This window comes from Leopardus geoffroyi, chromosome C3, assembly GCF_018350155.1.
Source record: "Leopardus geoffroyi isolate Oge1 chromosome C3, O.geoffroyi_Oge1_pat1.0, whole genome shotgun sequence".
NCBI lineage: Eukaryota > Metazoa > Chordata > Mammalia > Carnivora > Felidae > Leopardus > Leopardus geoffroyi.
This window is the reverse complement of record NC_059338.1, coordinates 43,665,279-43,685,087: the sequence shown is the minus strand read 5'-3', so window position 1 is coordinate 43,685,087 and position 19,809 is coordinate 43,665,279. Positions and strand designations below refer to the sequence as shown.

Here is a 19,809-nt window from a genome sequence, read left to right as displayed (position 1 = left end):
AAGCATGGGGCCATTGGCAATGCCCCTTCTACCACCATTTTTCAATGGTAAGATTTAAGATGCCATGATTAGGAGAGAGAGTGTGAAAGCTAAGAACAGGAAGAAAACAGAGGTCAAAGAGAAGTAAAACTCACAAGAAGAGAATAATGGCTTGGGCAGATTTGAAGTGTTGAAGAAATAAGGAAATGAATAAAAACATTTCTAATCATTAAAAAGAGAAAAATATAATTACATGCACACCACACACACACACAAATGCATTTTATAAATTCCTCATCTGTTTCATAATACCCAGTGACCATTCTGTAATTCATTTACCCCTTGACAAATTGATATTTAGAGCCAGAAATGATCTTATTGATCAACTAGTTCAGTTGTCTCATTCTACAAAGTGGAATCCTCAGTGTAAGCATGGCTTTAGAGAGTCATGTAGTGGCTGGATTTGGGATCAGAAATTTTCCATCTGGAGTCTAGCTTCTTCCTAATTGTGTAATTTGGGTCAATTCAATCTGTGTCTTAATGTTTCCATGTGTAAAATAGAAACAACAGCCTTCAGGGTTGTGGTGAGGGTTAGTGATTATACATGTAAAGTCTAATGCAGTGCTTGGCACAAAATAGGCACTAAATCCATGTTGGTTTCTTTTCATCTTTTCTTATCTAAGAGCAACTGTAAGACCTGAAATTAAAACGAAGTCTCCTGGTTCTGGGTGCAATATTCTGTTTAATGTCCTACATGATCATTCATGGTATCCTGACATGGAGTTGACTCATACATGGAGAAAATAAAGAGGAGAAAGGAAGGAGCAGAAGTTTTCATATCTGGAGTATAGGATCAATGGGCTTAGGCATTATTTTCAGAAATCTTAGCACGATTTTTGGAGTCAGATGGAGCTGGGCTCAAATTTTTCTGATACTAATCAACTCTACAACACATTGAGCAAGTGATTATTTAAAGGAAGCATAAATATTTTCTCAAATCATATGAAGAGACATTCCTGAATAACATTCCTGTCTTGGGGAGCATGCATCTTAGTGGAGGAGGTCTGAAGTACTCTGGGATTTACTGAGAAACTTCTTTGTAAAAACTGTATTATTGCCATTTCCTTACAAAACTGTATTTTGGAAAATTATATACTGTCAATTAAAGTGCTTTTGTGTAAGCTGGAAAAAAATTCCCTTTGCTCTCCTCCCATGGAGAAAGAATGGGTTAAATAATTGATAGCTTTGGAAGGAAAAAATGGACATGTTCTACTGTCAGCCTCCTGCATTCTCTCTCTGGGAGTCTCTTGTTTGCAGGATACCTGTGTTTAGGCTTGCCCTTTGTCACTCATAAGGGGTTCACTCAAGTAAATGCAGGCCTGAGTTGCTCCATTTTGCCAGTGATTGGACTTGTAACTAAGTTTAATTTGCGTGCAGAGGATTATTAAACCCATTTGGCTTCACGGCCAATCCATGTCCTTCAAACTAGCTTTCAGCAGTAAAAACACTGACATTTTGAGGGTGCCTGGGTGGCTCAAGTCAGTTAAGCCTCTGACTCTTGGTTTCTGCTCGGGTCATGATCTCACAGTTCATGATTTTGAGCCCCAGTATGGAGCTTGCTTGGGATTCTTTCTCTCCCTTTCTCTCTGCCTCTTCCTCCTCCTCCTCCTCCTCCTCTTCCTTCTACTTCTTTCTCTCTTTCTCTCAAAATAAATAAATAAACTTTAAAAATTAAAAAAAAAACACTGGCATTTTGATCTCCATGTATCTAAACCTTATGTCTATCACTCAGTTGGTTTTGGTCACAGAGAGTGAAGGCAGGGATTTTCTTAAATTCCCACTGTAACAATTTCTCTGGGCCTCAGAATTCGTCTTTGTAAATGTGAATTAAGAAACCTATCCAAAAGAGTAGTTGTTTGGGTGAATAAATAAGCTAACAATGAAACTGTTTTGCATGGTTGACAATGCCTAAGCAGTGCTTTTTTGTTCCCGGTGTCTTGTCTTCACTGTCTTCCTCACTGACCTGAGATTCCTGTAGGTAAGTTGTTGTCTTTGAGGGCTTCCTAGAAGTTTGTACTTCAATATGCTGCCCTTCCTGAGGGTAAGGTGGGAACAGCTCTTGGTAATCTTTAAACCTGCCAAAAGGAGACCAAGGACATCAAAGAAGGCAAACACCTGGTACATAAAAGGTAACAGTCAAGGCAAACCTATCTCAGCTTTTGGAGGAAGTCGAGAAAATGGGAATTGGGGAATAGTGAGACATTAACAAATATTCTTCTTCCAATTTCAATCCTTTGCTAATGTCAGCCTATCCTTCCTAATCAATACTGTATTGTTCTTTGTTCAAGTAAATGAACTGAAGTGTGTGTGTTTGGACGTGTGTGCACAATGCATGTGCATAGCATGTAGGTAAGTAGAGGATTCAAGATAAATTTCCTTTTCTCTTGCAAGGAAGCCCTGGCAGTGAACTTCTGGAATTTGAGACTCTTTGAGTACTATGGCTTTCAGAAGCCGCTGTGCAGGTCCAGAAAGAACCACGGCGTTCACTGATCAATACTCACCACTTTTCTTCTAGAGATTTCATGACATATCCCTGTAGCGTTAATAATGTAGTTGTGCTGACATGACGCATGTGAGAGATTTCTTGTATAATGGGGGCATCACACTGCAGTATTACTTCTAAAAAATGCAAAAGAGAAAAAGTCCTCATCTTCTCTTCTACCATTTCTGAGGTAGTTCGTGTGTTTTCATCTTAGAGTCTGTCCCTTATTCTCAATCTGGTTAGACTCTGAACTCTTCACTCCAATTTGTTTGAAAATCTCAGAGGAGCGTTGCAGAGCAAATACAGTCCTGGTTTACTTCCATTCAAGTTTCTAAGATGAGTGTTTAAGGGGAAAGAAATATTTAAAGGACTCATCTCTGCAGCTAGTTTAAAGTTTTTGGTTTAGGAAGAGAGCAGAACAGTAAAGGATTAATGTTAAACTGCTGGGGTAAATGAGGAATCCAAGATTACAAATAAGTATCACGAGGGCAATATAATTCTCCAGGTGTTCAGAGACTATTTTGTTCATGAATAAGACTTGAGAACTTATCAAGGACAAGATCTACATACTCCTCTTTGTCTTCTTCCTGAGACTGAACAAATAAATATTTCTTACAAGTAAAGATTTGCCAGTTGTACCTCTCTTTTTACTTTCATAAAATTTATAACCTGATCTAGATTGCCACAAGCAAATACACACACACACACACACACACACACACACACACACATCAGTTCATTTGTGCCAAAATAAAAGGCTTTATCTTCGTTGCTTTGCTATAGATTTGTTTACTTTGAGGATAGAATTATGCTCACCTCTCTTTTTCTCCTCTAGAATTATATAGGTCAATACTTGCAACTTTTGTTTCTGGTCGAGATAAATTTACATAGGTCAGATTGCCCTCCCTCCATAGGCAAGAAAACAAAATTAATGAAATAAAGATTTTCAGGGAGACAGTTTTCTCCTTCCCAGTACAACTGTCTCTACAACCCATAGTTCGTGGGAACTCCAACTTTACAAATAGCTAACTCTTGTTTTTGTATTTAATTTCTGTCTAGTTGATTTAAGGGTTAGATGACTTGAGTTTGAATTCAAGTTCTCTGAATTTCATATTCCTCATTAGTAAAAATGGATCTATTCATTCCTACCTTATAGAGATTAAATAAGATCCTATTTTCAGTGTTGAACACAGTTAAATGAAAGGATATATTTCACATATAAGTACAAGTGTCTTGCATTTGGCTTCCCATACTAGTATTATACTTTAGTTTTATTATTGTCGCTCTCTGTTTTTACTGTCCCTCTTAATCTTTATCTCAATACTGCTCGTGCGGCCACTGCTCTGTTCTGCTCTTTCAGGGGATTCACATGAGACAGGTTTTCTGTCAAACTCTTCTCCTAAAATACTAAAGGGAAAAGGAAACAATATCAGGAGAACATGATGCATACCAGCAGGGACTTTGCCATGGAAGAAAGTCTTGATTATATTTTCAAAGAGAGACTTGTAAATTTTTTCATTTGTCTCAATACTGATCTTATGTATGGCCATCAGGAATTTCAAGGGGCTATCAGCCTTCCGTTCTTTGAGGAACTCCCTGAAGAATTCCAAGTGGTTTGAATTTAGGAGGACTTCTGTCAAGTTTCTGGAAAACAAGAAAGCATCATTGGTGAAGAGAAAGGTATGATAAACCTGGATTCTGCTCCAACTATGGAATGGGAAAGGGCATCTCCCAGACTGTGGGGCCTTTAGCTGTGTGTAAAAAACAGGGTGAAAAAATTGGTTACTATTTACTTAGAGATAAATTTAAAATTTTATATGCACATGTACCCCAGTGTTTATAGCAGCACTTTCAACAACAGCCAAATTATGGAAAGAGCCTAAATGTCCATCAACGGATGAATGGATAAAGAAGATGTAGTTTATATATACAATGGAATATTACTTGGCAATGAGGAAGAATGAAATATGGCCCTTTGTTTGTTTGTTTTTTAAGAGAGAGAGAGAGAGAGAAAGAGGGAGCAGGAGAGAGGGGTACAGGGAGAGAGAGAATCTTAAGATCCAGTGCAGGGCTGGATCTCATGATCATGAGATCATGACCTGGCCCAAAATCAAGAGTCAGAAGCTTAACCAACTGAGCACACAAGTGCCCCTTTATCATTACTTTTATAGGGATACAATTTGTGATGTTCTTCCTCCACCATTCCAGAAGTCTGATTCTTCCTCTTCGGTGGTCTTAAAGTCTGTATCTTCCCTTCCATTTCTATTCCCACTGGTTAATTCAAGGTTTTTTTAAATGTTTATTTTTGAGAGAAGGAGAGAGAGAATGTGACAGCGGGAGGAGCAGAGACCGATGGAGGATCCAAAGCAGGCTCTGAGCTGTCAGCGCAGAGCCCGACACGGGGCTCAAACCCACGGACTGTGAGATTATGACCTGAGCCAAAGTCTGATCTTAACCAACTGAGCCACCCAGATATCCCTAAGTCAAGTTTTTAATATCACCTGTATGAACAACTGCAACAACCTTCTAACTATTATTTCTGTCTTCAGTCTCTGATGTTCCGACTCCTGTATATATATCATTACTACTTCTGTCTGGGTACTGTTTTCTAAATCCATATAAAAGGTATCTCTGTTACTCTTGTTCCAACAAGTCTCAAGAAATTCTCATTTCCAGTTAATCAACATAAATTCCTTAATAATTCTTTTAAGACTTTATTTTTGTTATCTGGTCTCAATTTGGCTTTCTAATGTTATAATTTATGTCTCTTCACCCCATGCATTGTATGCCTTAATGCCACTGGGCTATTTTCAAGTTTTTAAATACCTTTATATTTGTGAGTTTATGTTTGTGTCATTTCTTTAGCTTGGAAGGTTTAGCCCTACCTTCAAAATACTCTCATTTCTTTGCACATGCACATGAAATTGTACATGTAGTTTGGGGTCTCTTCTGATAGTTTAACTTTTCCTAATCCTTACTCAAAATTTACTTCTCTTTCCTATACCCTTATAGTAATTATCCAATATTTTATTATGAAAATTTAAGGTCAGCCTTGTAAAGGTAAGGAATATATTTCATTTTGTAACATTAGTATCTGGGACACAGTATATGTTCAATAACTGTTTATTGCACTGAACAAGGGCTAGGGACAAGGTTAAAGAGAAATGCAACTGTGGGATCCATGGGGCATTCTGTTTTGGTCTTAACTGAAGACATGAAACCAGATGATAACACTTCTGTGATACTTAGCTAAATAGAATAGGTATTTCTATAGACACAGTGGAAAGTGGTGCAAACTGGAACAGCAAAAGAAATAAATGATTAATGGTCAGAGAACAATTTCAGTTCCTTCAAAGGAAGGAAGATCTATCTAGAATATTTAGAAGAGAGACAGGACTTATCATCCTCAATGAATGTTATCAGTAACTGAAAGCATACTTTGGAGAGCTTTCTCTATTCAAAATATTCTCCCAGTGACTCTGACTACCAAATTTGTATGTGTTACTCTATCTTTATCTTCTTTAAGGAATTTTCATATACCTAGTCATTAATAGGTAATTATTGAATAAAAAAAATGAATGATTGAATGAATGGCATGGCCTATAAGAAAATCATAGTCAAGTCCAAGAAAATGGAAAAGATACCTAAAAAATAAAGAGCAGTAAAAAGTAGTACACAGTAAGTACTTTGTGTTGTATTTTAGGGATGTAGTTCTCAGAGAAGAGGGAAGTCATAGCGACATACATCTGAAGAACTTTTTATGTAGAGGTGTCACTTGTGCTAAGGTAAGGAGAAAAAAGTGGACACTTCTGAAAGAAAGGGCCACAGAGTTTTTTTCCTAGAAGTGAGACCTTAATAAGTTGATTCTAGAATTTATTATAAATAGGCAAGAATATATATACCAGGATGTTTATTGTGACACTATTTGTAGCAGTGAAAAATGAAAAATAATGTAATGTCCATTAAAAAGTTCATTAAAATGTCCATAAAAAAACATGCTACATCTATATTATGAAAGGGGATATAACTACAAACTATCATGATGTCCATGATAGTTTTTTTAAGTTAAAAAATGTTATCTTATAATATATATTGCATGGTCTCAATTATAGAAAATAAATAATTGGTTTAAAATACAAAATGTGGGTGTGTCTATGTGGCTCAGTTGGTTAAGTGCCCGACTTTTGGTTTGGGCTCAGGTTATGATCCCCACATCATGAGATCAAAGTACCACATCAGGCTCAGTGCTGACAGAGTGGAGCCTGCTTGAAACTCTCTCTGTCTCTCTCTCTCTGCCCCTCTCCTGCTCTCTCTTTCTCAAAACAAATAAATAAATATTGTGTGTATGTTTATGATATATGGAAAAAATTAAAAAAAAAAAAAACTCATATACTGAAGGATAAGTTCAGCATTAGACATGTTGAGATTAAAGAAGATGGCTTGTGTCTGGAGAATATTGCTGTAGCCAAATCCTATGTCTTACCTAGGTCTTAATGAGGGCTTCCTCACACCAGTCCTTTTGTAAAATGATGTTTTCCTAGGTGAGGGTGAGACCACTCTTGGTTCTCTGATAATTTCCACTGTGAAATCTAACAAAAAATCACAAAGTTAGGGAATACCATATTATAAGAACATTTCAGAGAATAAGAAGGGACAAATTAAAAAGGATATTTATCAGACATTGAGTGCATGTGGAAAAATCATAGTCCCCACAACTGTCAACACCTCAGGCAATTACTGCTGAAAAGAAATTTAGGGATGATTTTATCTCTGACTTCAGTTCCAACTGTGTTATCTAAGTCTGCTGGCCATTAGGCCCAGAACCCACCTTCATCAGAAGACTGCTGAGACCAAGTTTATTTTATTTCTTATTTCAACACCAAATGTCATCCATCCTTCCCCCAGTCAGCCATTTTGACTAAACCATAGTCCACATGACATTCAGTCTTCCCTGACACCTCTGTTATCCCATCCTATGCCCTTTCACCTCTGGAACTCCTTCTGTGTAATCAGCAAATTCTCACAGAGTCTTGACCTCTTTGTTAAGAATTTCCTCTATCTTCTTCTTACTTTAACTGAAATCGTTCCCTTTCTTGAAAACACTGTGCCCACTGCAAGCTTCTTAAAAGGTACTCTATCACACCATACACAATTTAGAGTGGGTATCTGGTTTCCTATTGCCATCTAAAAACCATTATTTAAAAAAACATATTAAAACACTACTATCGAAGAACAACAGATTCCAAGGATCTCAGTGTTTTAGGAGAGCCCTTTGAGGTGAGTATTTTAGAAGAAAAGATAGACTCTCAACTCATTAAGGGCAAGGATGGTATATTACTTATGTGAGAACATGTCCTAGTTATATAGTCAATGCTTTAAAATGTTTATTAAATAGAGTATACTCTCAAAGATAATTTTTGTGCGGTTTAGTAATACTTTCAGTGACAGCATACAAAAAAAAATTGAAAGCAATAGAGGTATATACTAGTTCTAAATAAATGCAATTGAATAGGTAAAAAAAATAAAATCAAGACTATGGAAGACTAGATACAAAAAAAAAAATATTCACACAAAAGAAATCAAAAAACCTTCCAATACAAACACTTGTAAATGCTGGATTAAAAAAATAACCCTTTTAAAACTCATATGTAAGCTTGTAAAAAATTAAGACAAAAAAATAAAAACATAGAAATAAGAAACAAAGAGAATGTTAGAAACCAGAAAGGTAAGTTCACACCCTAGAGGCATTCATAATGTTAAAACCACAATAGGTCAGAAGACAAAAACCACTGGCCTTTAGAACATGGACAAAAAAAAAAAACCTGGCATTACTTTTATTCTCAAGACACTTATCAATTAAGACAATTGCTACTGAAAAATTTAACAAAGTTTTTGGCAGACTCTCAAGGCAGAAGAAGGCAAAATTGAAAACAGCAAAGGAGAAAAGGCTCTGACAAGTACCCCAGTCTTTTAATTGGGATCCCAAGAAGTAAGGGAAACCAGAAATAGCTCATCCATCAGAAAGAATAAAAACTGACTTTGCACCAACTCAATCCCTAAATGGATTAAGGTTATTTGGATGCTACTTGTGTGGGGGGCCGGGCCCCGGTGCCAGGCTGGGACCGGGTCGAGCAATGTTCCCTGTTGACTCAGCCAACCCGGTGGTTCCCCCTCCCATTCCCCCACTTTCAAGGGCATAGGAAAGCCTTGTCAAGGCTGAGAAAGTTAATTCCTGAAGCCTGTGGTCTGCAGGTGTTGGCAGTAATGCTACCTCCCTTTTTCTACCCCGAGTCAGATAGAAACAAACATGGGAATTGTGTTTTGCTAGCAATCTTATCAACAAGGTCTTCTTGTGACCCGTCTAGAAAATGCACAAGAAACACAGAACTAAATGTTTTGGTTGGCAGCGATTATGTGAAACCTGTTTATTCTTAGAATGGCCTGACTCATAAGAGTCTGGATATAAAAGATTGTGTACAGCAACAATAAAGCCGTCACTTGGGCCATCAGCCCAGGGGACCCTCCTGTTCCCAAACTTTCTTCTCTCTCTTTTTTCTTGCATTCCCCTACCCTCAGGACCCTGACCTCGGTGTTTGTCGCGCCGGTTGCGACATACTTGTATGTCAGATATATAATGAAATCCTCTCTGTAGAAAAATAACATTACCCAGAACCTCAAATTATCTCTACAAATTTCTTACCAACAATGTTCACAAATAAAGCAGAAATAACAATGTATTTTAAAAGACCTGACCAAAAACCAAGGGAAAAAAATTGATAGTTGAAATAGATATATGAAATCCAAATATGGACTTTAAAGTTACTATTATTAATATAGCTCAAGGAATTAAAAGGAGGAAAATATCAACATAGACTGAATATCAGACAAAAAATATTCTAAAAATAAAAAATTTAATGACTGAAATTAAGAAAGTTAAGAATTAATAAATTGGTTTAATTACAAATTATGCATAACAAAGTGAGAATTACTGAACTAGTATTTAAATCAAATATGCAGACTGAAACATATGGAGAAAAATATGGAAAATAAAGAAAAAAATCACATAAGACAAGCACATGGCTATAATGTCAAAAATATAGGTAGTAAGGTTATCAAAAGGAGGGAAGAAATAAAACGGAGCAGGACAAATATTTGAAGAGATAATTGAAAATTTTCTAAAACTGACAACTGACATCAAGTCAGAAATTCAAGAAGTCCTGAAATCACAAGTAGCATAAATACTTAGGTACATAATAGTAAATTTGCATCAAAGAAAAGAAGAAAAGAAAATATGGGGGGAGGTAGTGGAATGAATAAAATAAATATTTCTTTTTACTAAACAATGTCAGTAAAGGCTTCAGGCTGACTCCTCAAAATGAACTAAGGATGCCAAGAGATAATAAGATAATATCTTCAAAGTGCTAAAATAAAATAATTCCACCAAGAATTCTATATCCAGAGACTATAATCTTAACAAATAAAACCAAAATAAAAATACTTTAAAAATTCACACTAAAGGAAATGCAAAAGGTGTTTTTGGAGGCAGCTTAGAGGAGTGGGAAATGATGAAAAAGAAAGAAAAAGTGGATATGTGAGTAAGCCTAAATGAATATTGACTTATAAAACAGTAATATATATGCAGTAAAAGCAGTAACTTAAATTAAATTTTAATATGTCAAGGATGCATTTTGAAATCTATATGGTAACCACTAAAAAAAAGAAAACATGCAAAAACAACACATTAGCAGAATGAATATATAGAATTATTAATCTAAAAAAACTTGTAATCTTAAAGAAAGCCAAAAGGAGAGAAAAGGGAACATAGAACAGAAGGGACAAATATAATATAGTAAGGTAGCATTTAAAACCTAATACATGAGAAGTTACAGTTAATGTAATCAGACTTATACTCTAATTACAATTTTTTAATGTTTATTTATTCTTGAGAGAGAGGGGGACAGAGTGTGAGTGGGGGAGGGGCAGAGAGAGAGGGAGACACAGTATCCAAAACAGGCTCCAGGCTCTGAGCTGTCTGTAGAGAGCCCGATGGGGGGCTTGAACTCATGAACCATGAGATCATGACCTGAACCAAAGTTGGATGCTGAACCAACTGACTGAGCCACCCAGGTGCCCCTAAATACTTTAATTAAAAGACAATTCTCAAATTGGATTCAACAAAAATGAAAACACCAAAAAAGAAAAAAAAAGAGATTCTGCTTTAAAGAGTCTCATCTTAAATATAAAAGAAGGAGATATTAAAAAATAAAAGAGTGGAAAATGATATAACAAGCAAACACTAACCAGAAAGAAAAGTAATGACTATAATAATATTAGAAAAATAATAAAGTAAGAAGCGTTATTAGGGATAATGATTTGCTCTACCAGAAAGCTATAATTCCAAATTTGCTTGTATCTAGAGCTGTAGCCTCTAATAATATAAAGGAAAAACTGCAAGTCTTAGAAGAAAGAAAGAAAGAAAGAGAGAGAGAGAGAGAGAGAGAGAGAGAAAGAAAGAAAGAAAGGAAGAAAGAAAAAGAAAGAATACACAGAGTGGGGGATTTAAAAATTCTCTTTTGGTAATGGATAGAAATGTAAACTAAAACTATCATTAAGGATATAGAATATCTGAACATAGTGAAATACACCTAGTTGCATATACAAAATATTGCATCCAACATTACGTGCTTTATAGATAATTAATTGTAATAAGAGGGTACCACAAGCAACTTAATAACATATATGAAATTTCAAATGAAATCAATAAGTGTGTAGAAAATACAACATATTAAAATGATATAAGAAGAAATAGAAAGTCTGTAAAGTCCTATATATTTTAAAGAAATTAAGTTTTAATTAAACCTCTCTCAGATTAAGACGAAGGTGCTTGCCAACACTTTTTCTATCTGAAAGCGTAATGGAGAATCTAGTAAGACCAATGAGGTAATGAAAATAAATCAAAGGCATAAATATTTGAGAACACTAATAAAACTCTTTGTTGGTAGAGGGCACAACTGTGTGTGTATAAAAATCAAACAAATTTGCAGACAAATTTTTAGAATGAATAATTTAGGGAAGTGGTGGAGCACAAGACAAACATGTAAAAATCAACTATATTTCTATATGCCAGACACAAATTAAAAATGAAACTTTAGAAATTATACTATTTACAAGTGTATTAGAAAACATCAAAGACCTAGAAACAAATATACTGGAAGCTATAAAATAATATTACATGGAAAAACTATAAAAAATTATTGAAAGAAACTTCAAAAAACTTAAATGGAGGGATAAACCAAATTTATGGGTTAAAAAGTACAATGGTGGTGGGGGGCGCCTGGGTGTCTCATTCGGTTAAGCATCTGACTCTTGATTTTGGCTCAGGTCATGATCTCACGGGTTCAAGCCCTGCATCAGGCTCTGCACTGGCAGAGTGGAGCTTGCTTGGGATTCACTCTTTCTCCCTCTCTCTGCTCCTCCCCTGCTCTCTCTCTCTCTCCCTCTCTCTCTCTCTTTTTTAAACTTTTTAAAAAAGTATAATAGGGAATGATATCACAGAAAATGATAAGTAGGGAGCTTCAGGTATCCATTTTCCATAAAAGCAACTAAAGAGGTGGCAAAAATGGTCAAAATCATGGTTTTACAGGACTCTTGAATCTGGCCAAGAACTTAACAATAAGTGAAGGCTTAGGGAATAAAGAAGTAGCTGCATCTGGTAAGAAAATGCTGTGGCATTTTAAGTTGTCCACCTACCATTCCTCCATTCCACACTAGTGGTGGCCATATGTCAGCAGTTTACATTCCTGATGAAGGTTGCTATTGCCAAAGGTAGCAATAGAATCTAATTTTCAAAGAATGTGTTTGTCTCTTGTGAACTGAGGTTGTCTGTTGGCTCCCTGAAGTATTTGCACAAGGACTAGCCTTTGTTTTGCCCTATTTGGAGTGTTTTTAGGGTTGAGATGCATCCCATGTGACATTTGCTGGAAGCATTTAAAGGCAAAAATACTGGGTACATTAGCCTGGGCCAACAGTTGGGACACCAAATAGACACAAAGTTGTAAAAGTAAATACATGGGGTAATAAGGATTTTTAAAGATCCCACATAACTGAGGAATTAAAAAACCTATCCATATGCTCAGAACTGGATGTATGCTCAGAAGTTATGAGAAGATCCACAACTTTCATGTCTGGCTGGACTTCAAGGTCCAAGCAAATGGGAAATGAATGCTAGGGCAGAGTTGTATATGGCCTGGCTGAGCATTGAAAGAGTATTCCAACACATAGCCAATCTGCAAAGACCAGTAGAGTAATTTTTCTTCTAATTTCTTTTCTTTTCTTTTCCTTTCCTTTTTTCTTTTCTTTTTTCTTTTTTCTTTTCCTTTCCTTTCCTTTCCTTTCTCTTTGTCCCTTTCTCTTTCCTTTTCCTTCCTTCCTGCCTTCCTTCCTTCTTCCTTCCTTCCTTCTTTCCTTTCTGACATTTAAGGAATCTATCAAAACACTGTTGCCCATAAGCTAACAGAACACAGACTTCAGTGGTCACACATAACAAAGAATACAGATTTTACAAAAATAGTTGAGAAAAGTCATACACACACACACACACACACACACACACACACACACAAAACCTACAAAAGCAGCAACAGCAAACTTGAAGGAGAGGGGGAAATCTGATTTTGTCACATTATAATGTTCAAAATGTCCAGTCTTCAACAACAACAAAAAAAAGTCATGCAAAGAAAAACATATATGGCCTATTCACAGGAAAAAAGAACAACAGAAACTGTCCATGAGAAATCTGGTCATTGTACTTATTAGACAAAACTTTAAATCAACTGTCTTAAATATGCTCAAAGAGATAAAGGAAAGCATGGACAAAGAACTAAAGGAAGTCAAGAGAATGGCATCTCACCAAATATAGTATCAATAAAAAGATAGAAATGGCAAAAAGAAACCAAATAGCAATTCTGGAGCTGAAAAGTACAATAATTTTGAGTTAAATGAAATTGAAAACATCACATACCAAAACATATGGGATGAAGCAAAAACATTGTTCAAAGAGAAATTTATACTTGTAAATGCAGATATTAAAAAGATACCAAATCAGTAACTGAAACTTACACCTTTAGGAACTAGATAAAGAATAGCAAGATAAACCCAAAATTAGCAGAAAAACAGAATTATAAAGATTAGAGTGGAAGCAAACAAAATAGGGAATAGAAAACCAATATAGAAAATCAACAAAACGGGGGCATCTGGGTGGCTCAGTCTATTGAGCATCTGACTCTTGATTTTGGCTCAGGTCCTGATCCCAGGTTTATGGGATTGAGCCCTACCTTGGGCTCCATTCTGAGCATGCACCCTGCTTAAGACTCTCCCTCTGCCCATCTCCCCTGCTTGCATTCTCTCTCTCTCGCTCTCTCTAAAAAAAGAAAAACAAAAGAAAGAAAAGTAAAAAAAATCAACAAGACAGTTTTTTTCTTTGAAAAGATCAACAAAGCTGCTGTTTAGTTAGACTGACCAAGAAATAAGAGAAGACTGAAATTACTAAAATCAGAAATGAAAGTAGAGACATTACTACCAACCACAGAAATAAAAAGAAAATATTATAAGCAATTGTATGCTGATAAATTAGATAATCTAGATAAATGGAAAAATTCTAAGAAATATGCAATAATCAAACAGACTCAAGAAGAAATAAAAATTTTGAATATACTATAACAAGAGACTGAATCAGTGATGACAAACCTCCCAACAAAGAAAAACCAAGGACCACATGGCTTCACTGGTTAATTCTATATTATATCATTTAAAGAGTTAATGCCAGTTCTTCTCAAACTCTTCCCAAAAATAGAAGTGGAAAAGACATTTTAATTCATTCTAAGAGGCCAAAATTATTCTGTTACCAAACCAGATAAAGACATCATACAAAAAGAAAACTATAGACCAATATCCCTTATGTATATAGATGAAAATATCCTCAAGAAAATATTAGCAACCCCAAATCTAGTAGAATATTAATATGATACACCATAACCAAGTGGGATATATACCAGGAATGTGAGGATGGTTCAACATATGAAAATCAATCAATGTAATACATCACATTACTAGAATAAAGGAAAAATTATCACCCCAAATGATGCAGAAAAAGCACTTGACAAAATTCAGAAACAGCCAGCAAACTAAAAATAGAAGAGAACTTCTTCAACATGATAAAGGGCAAATCCACAGATAACATTAAACTCAATGGTAATATTGAAAGCTTTCTCCCTAATATCAGAAACAAGAAAGGATGCCTTCTTTCACCACTTCTATTCAACATTGTACTGAGATTCCTAGCCAGAGAACTTAGGCAAGAAAAAGAAACGAATGGCATCCAAATTGGAAAGGAAGGAGCAAATCTATATCTATTCATAGATGATATGATCTTATATAGGTAAAATCCTACAGAGTCTAAAAAACAAACCAACAAAAAAACAAACAACTATTAGAGCTAATAAATGAATTCAGAAAAGTTGCAGGATATAAATTACACACATAATAATCAGTTGTATTTCTATACCCTAGCAATGAACATTATGAAGTGAAATGAAAACAGTTCCATTTACAATAGCATCAAAAAGAATAAAATACTTAGAAATAAATTTAACCAAGGAGATGTAAGACTTATAAATTGAAAGCTACAAAAGATTACTGAAAGAAGTTAAAGAACACCTAAATAAATGAAACTATGTCCTATGCTTATGGATTAGAAGACTTAATATGGCAATACTACCCAAAGTGATCTACAGATTCAGTGCAATCCACATCAAAATCTCAATGATTGTTTTATTTTTTTTTCTTCACCAATTTATTTTTTTTATTTATTTTTTATATATGAAATTTATTGTCAAATTGGTTTCCATACAACACCCAGTGCTCATCCCAAAATGTGCCCTCCTCAATACCCATCACCCATCCTCCTCTCCCTCCCACCCCCCATCAACCCTCAGTTTGTTCTCAGTTTTTAACAGTCTCTTATGCTTTGGTCAATGATTGTTTTAAACCAAAAAGCTGGTCAAAAAACTCCCAGAATTGTAAGGGACCCCAAATAGCCAAACCTATCTTGAAAAAATAAAACAAAATTGGAAGACTCAGACTTCTTGATTTCAAAACTCAGTACAAAGCTATCCTAACCAAAACAGTGTGGTACTAGAATAAGGACAGACATATAAATCAACAAAATAGAATTTTGAGCCCCCAAATAAACCCACACATCTATGGTTAATTTACTTTTGACAAGGATTCCAAGACCACTCAACAAGGAAAGAAGAGTTTCTTCAACAAATAGTGCTGGAATAATTGGCTACCCATGTGCAAAAGAATGAATTTGAACCCTCCTCAAGCCATACACAAAAATTAACTCAACATAAATAACAAATATAAATGTAAGAGTAGAACTATGAAAGTCTTGAAAAAAAAACATAGGTGTAAGTCTTCAAGATGATGAATTCGACAACAGATTTTTAAACATGACATTGAAAGCATAAGCAAAGAAGAGGAGGAGGAAGAGGAGAAAGAAAGAAAGAAAGAAAGAAAGAAAGAAAGGAAGGAAGGAAGGAAGGAAGGAAGGAAGGAAGGAAGGAAGGAAGAAAGAAAGAAAGAAAGAAAGAAAGAAAGAAAGAAAGAAAGAAAAAATAGATAAATTCATTAAATTTCAAAATTGTGCACCAAAGGCCAAGATCAGAATAGTAAATATAACCTACAAAATGGGAGAAAATATTTGCAAATCATATGTCTGTCATCAGTTCTAGTATCTAGAACATTTAAAGAACTCTTACATGTCAGGAACAAAAAGAGAAACAGACTAATAAAAAAATTGAGCAAAGGCCTTAAACAGACATTTCTCCAAAGAAGATTGGCCAACAAACACATGCAAGGTATTCAACATTATTAGTTATTAGGAAAATGCAAACCAAAACCACAGTAAGATACCACTTCACATCCATTAGGATGGCTATAATTTAAAGAAAATGAAAGGAACAAGTGTTGGTGAGGACATGGAGAAACTGGAATCCTCATCCATCACTGATGGTAATGTAAAATGGTGCACCTCCTGTGGAAAATGGTTTGGTGGTTTTCCCAAAAATTTAAATGTAGAATTAGAATATGATCCAGTAGTTCTACTCCTAGATACATAACCAGAATAATTGAAAACAGGTATTCAAACAAAAACTTGCACACAAACATTCATAGCAGCGATATTTATAGTCACCAAAAAGTACAAAGAATCCAAATATTCATCAACAGATGAATTCATAAACAAAAGGTGGTATATCCATACCATAGAATAGTATCCAGCCATAAAAAGCATTGAAGAACTAATATATGGTAAAATATGTGTGAATCTTGAAAACATTATGCTAAGATGCCAGAAGTTAGCAGTTACATATTATATTATTCCATATGCGAAATATGCACAGTAGGTAAATCCATGAGGACAGAGAGTAAACTAACATTTGCTAGGGGCTGGCAGGAGGAAAGAATCCTAGAGCCATTTTTTGCTGGAAATGTATAAGGTGATGCTAATACTTTAATATAGAAATACAAGGGGCTAAGAAAAACCATGTCAATCTTAAAGAAGCAAAAGAAATTGGAGGATGTAATTCTACCATTTATTACTACTTGTTACAAATTTATAATAATTAAGATAGTGTTGTACCTGTGCAAGAATAGACAAATAGAAAAATTCAACCAAAGGTCCAGAAACAATCCTATGCAGATATGGACACTTGATTTATGACAGAAGTGGCACTACAAAGCAATGGAAAAGGATAATCTTTTCAATAAATGGTGCAAGTTAATTGGACACTCATATCTAAAACAAATAAAGCTTGATCCTTAAATCTCACATCAAACATAAAAATCAATACCAGTTGGACTGTAGATCTTAACATTAAAGGCAAAGCAAAGAAGCTCAGAAAAAAACAAACATGAATATCTCTATGACCTTGGAGTAAAAAAATCAATGAAATCAATTTTAATTGGATTATAATTAAGAGCTTCCGTTTGTTAGAGACACCATTGAGAGAGAGAATATGATCCTTGTAACACATGTGACTGCTAGGTGACTCATATATAGAATATATAAATAACTCATACTAATCAACTTAAAAAAAAGACAGAAACCAAATAGAAAAGTAGGCAAGAGACTTGAATAGGGATATTGTCACACACACACACACACACACACACACACACACACACACCATATCCAATTGAATTTTATTTATTTATTTTTCTTGGCGAGAAATATATTACCAGATATGCAGAACCAACAGATTAAGTTTATAAAGTTAATTCCTAAAACAAAGAAGAATATCATAATCTCTAGGAGTATAGTAGAAGCCTAACAAAAGCATTATTATTATTATTATTATTATTATTATTATTATTATTATTATTATTTTGCCAAACATTAAATCAATTTGAATCTCTAAGAAATCTTTAAAAATATTACCTGAGTTTTGAAATGTTTGCTGAATCATCTCCCTTGAAATATATCACTGAGTACATTCCTGTAAATCCCCTCCCTATGCCTATTCCTTGAACAGCACCTACAAACTCTTCATTTTTTTTAAATATAATTTATTGTCAAATTGGTTTCCATACAACTCCCAGGGCCCATCCCAACAAGTACCCTCCTTCATGCCCATCACCCCCATCACCCACTTTCCCCTCTTCCCCAGCCCCCATCAACCCTTTATTTGTTCTCAGTCCTTAAGAGTCTCTTATGGTTTGCCTCCCTCCCTCTCTGTAACGTTTTTTCCCCTTCCTCTCCCCCATGGTCTTCTGTTAAGTTTCTCAAGATCCACATATAAGTGAAAACATATGGATGTTATCTGTCTTTCTCTGCCTGACTTCCAACTAATCTTTGACAAAGCAGGAAAGAGTATCTAATGGAAAAAAGACAGCCTCTTTAACAAATAGTGCTGGGAGAACTGGACAGCAACATGCAGAAGAATGAAACTAGACCACTTTCTTACACCATTCACAAAAGTAAACTCAAAATGGATAAGGGACCTGAATGTGAGACAGGAAACCATCAAAACCCTAGAGAAGGAAGCAAGCAACAACCTCTTGGATCTCAGCCACAGCAATTTCTTACTTGACACATCTCCAAAGGCAAGGAAATTAAAAGCAAAAATGAACTATTGGGACCTCATCAAGATAAAAACCTTCTGCACTGCAAAGGAAACAATCAACAAAACTAAAAGGCAACCAACGGAATGGGAAAAGATATTTGCAAATGACATATCAGACAAAGGACTAGTATCCAAAATCTATGAAGAACTCACCAAACTCCACACCTGAAAAACAAATAATCCAGTGAAGAAATGGGCAGAAAACATGAATAGACACTTCTCTAAAGAAGACATCCAGATGGCCAACAGGCACATGAAGAGATGCTCACTGTTACTCTTCATCAGGGAAATAGAAATCAAAACCACACTGAGATACCACCTCACACCAGTCAGAGTGGCTAAAATGAACAAACCAGGAGACTATAGATACTGGGGAGGATGTGGAGAAATGGGAACCCTCTTGCACTGTTGGTGGGAATGCAAACTTGTGCACTCTGGAAAACAGTGTGGATGTTCCTCAAAAAATTAAAAATAGAACTACACTATGACCCAGCAATAGCACTGCTAGGAATCTACCCAAGGGATACAGGAGTGCTGATGCATAGGAGCACTTGTACCCCAATGTTTATAGCAGCACTTTCAACAATAGCCAAATTATGGAATGAGCCTAAATGTCCATCAACTGACGAATGGATAAAGAAGATGTGGTTTATATATACAATGGAATACTACTTGGCAATGAGAAAGAATGATATCTGGTCATTTCCAACTGAATTTTAAATAAAAAGTCACTCAAAATTATTACTAAATAGGGAAATAAATGTTAAAACAAATGTTAAAACAATAAATGGGATATTACTACACACAAGAATAGCTAAGAATAAAAATTTAGCACATCAGATATTGGTGAAATTGTAGAACAACTAGAATTCTTATACCCTGTTGATAGGAGCATAAATTTGTACAAACACTTTGCAAAAGTATTGGGAATTATTTACCAAAGTTGAATATATGCATATCTTACGACCCAGAAAATCTAGGTACATATTCAACAGAAATGTGTTCATATGTACATCAAATAAGATTCACAAAGATGTTCATATTAGCACCAAAAAAACTGAAACAATTCTCAAATATTCATCACTTTTGAATTAAATAAAAATA

General features: G+C 35.1%; 1 protein-coding gene across 2 annotated transcripts in view; it reads right to left on the bottom strand.

Moving 5' to 3' along the window:
* RGSL1 (regulator of G protein signaling like 1) overlaps window positions 1-19,809 on the bottom strand; it is a 113,840-nt gene that overhangs the window by 31,992 nt on the left and 62,039 nt on the right. For both annotated transcript variants that reach the window (XM_045452597.1, XM_045452595.1), the window contains 4 exons: window positions 7,005-7,110; window positions 3,972-4,165; window positions 2,541-2,658; window positions 2,003-2,114 (listed from right to left, as the gene is read on the bottom strand). In XM_045452597.1, coding sequence (XP_045308553.1) covers window positions 2,003-2,114; window positions 2,541-2,658; window positions 3,972-4,165; window positions 7,005-7,110 — 530 coding nt within the window. The remainder of the gene's footprint in view (window positions 1-2,002; window positions 2,115-2,540; window positions 2,659-3,971; window positions 4,166-7,004; window positions 7,111-19,809) is intronic.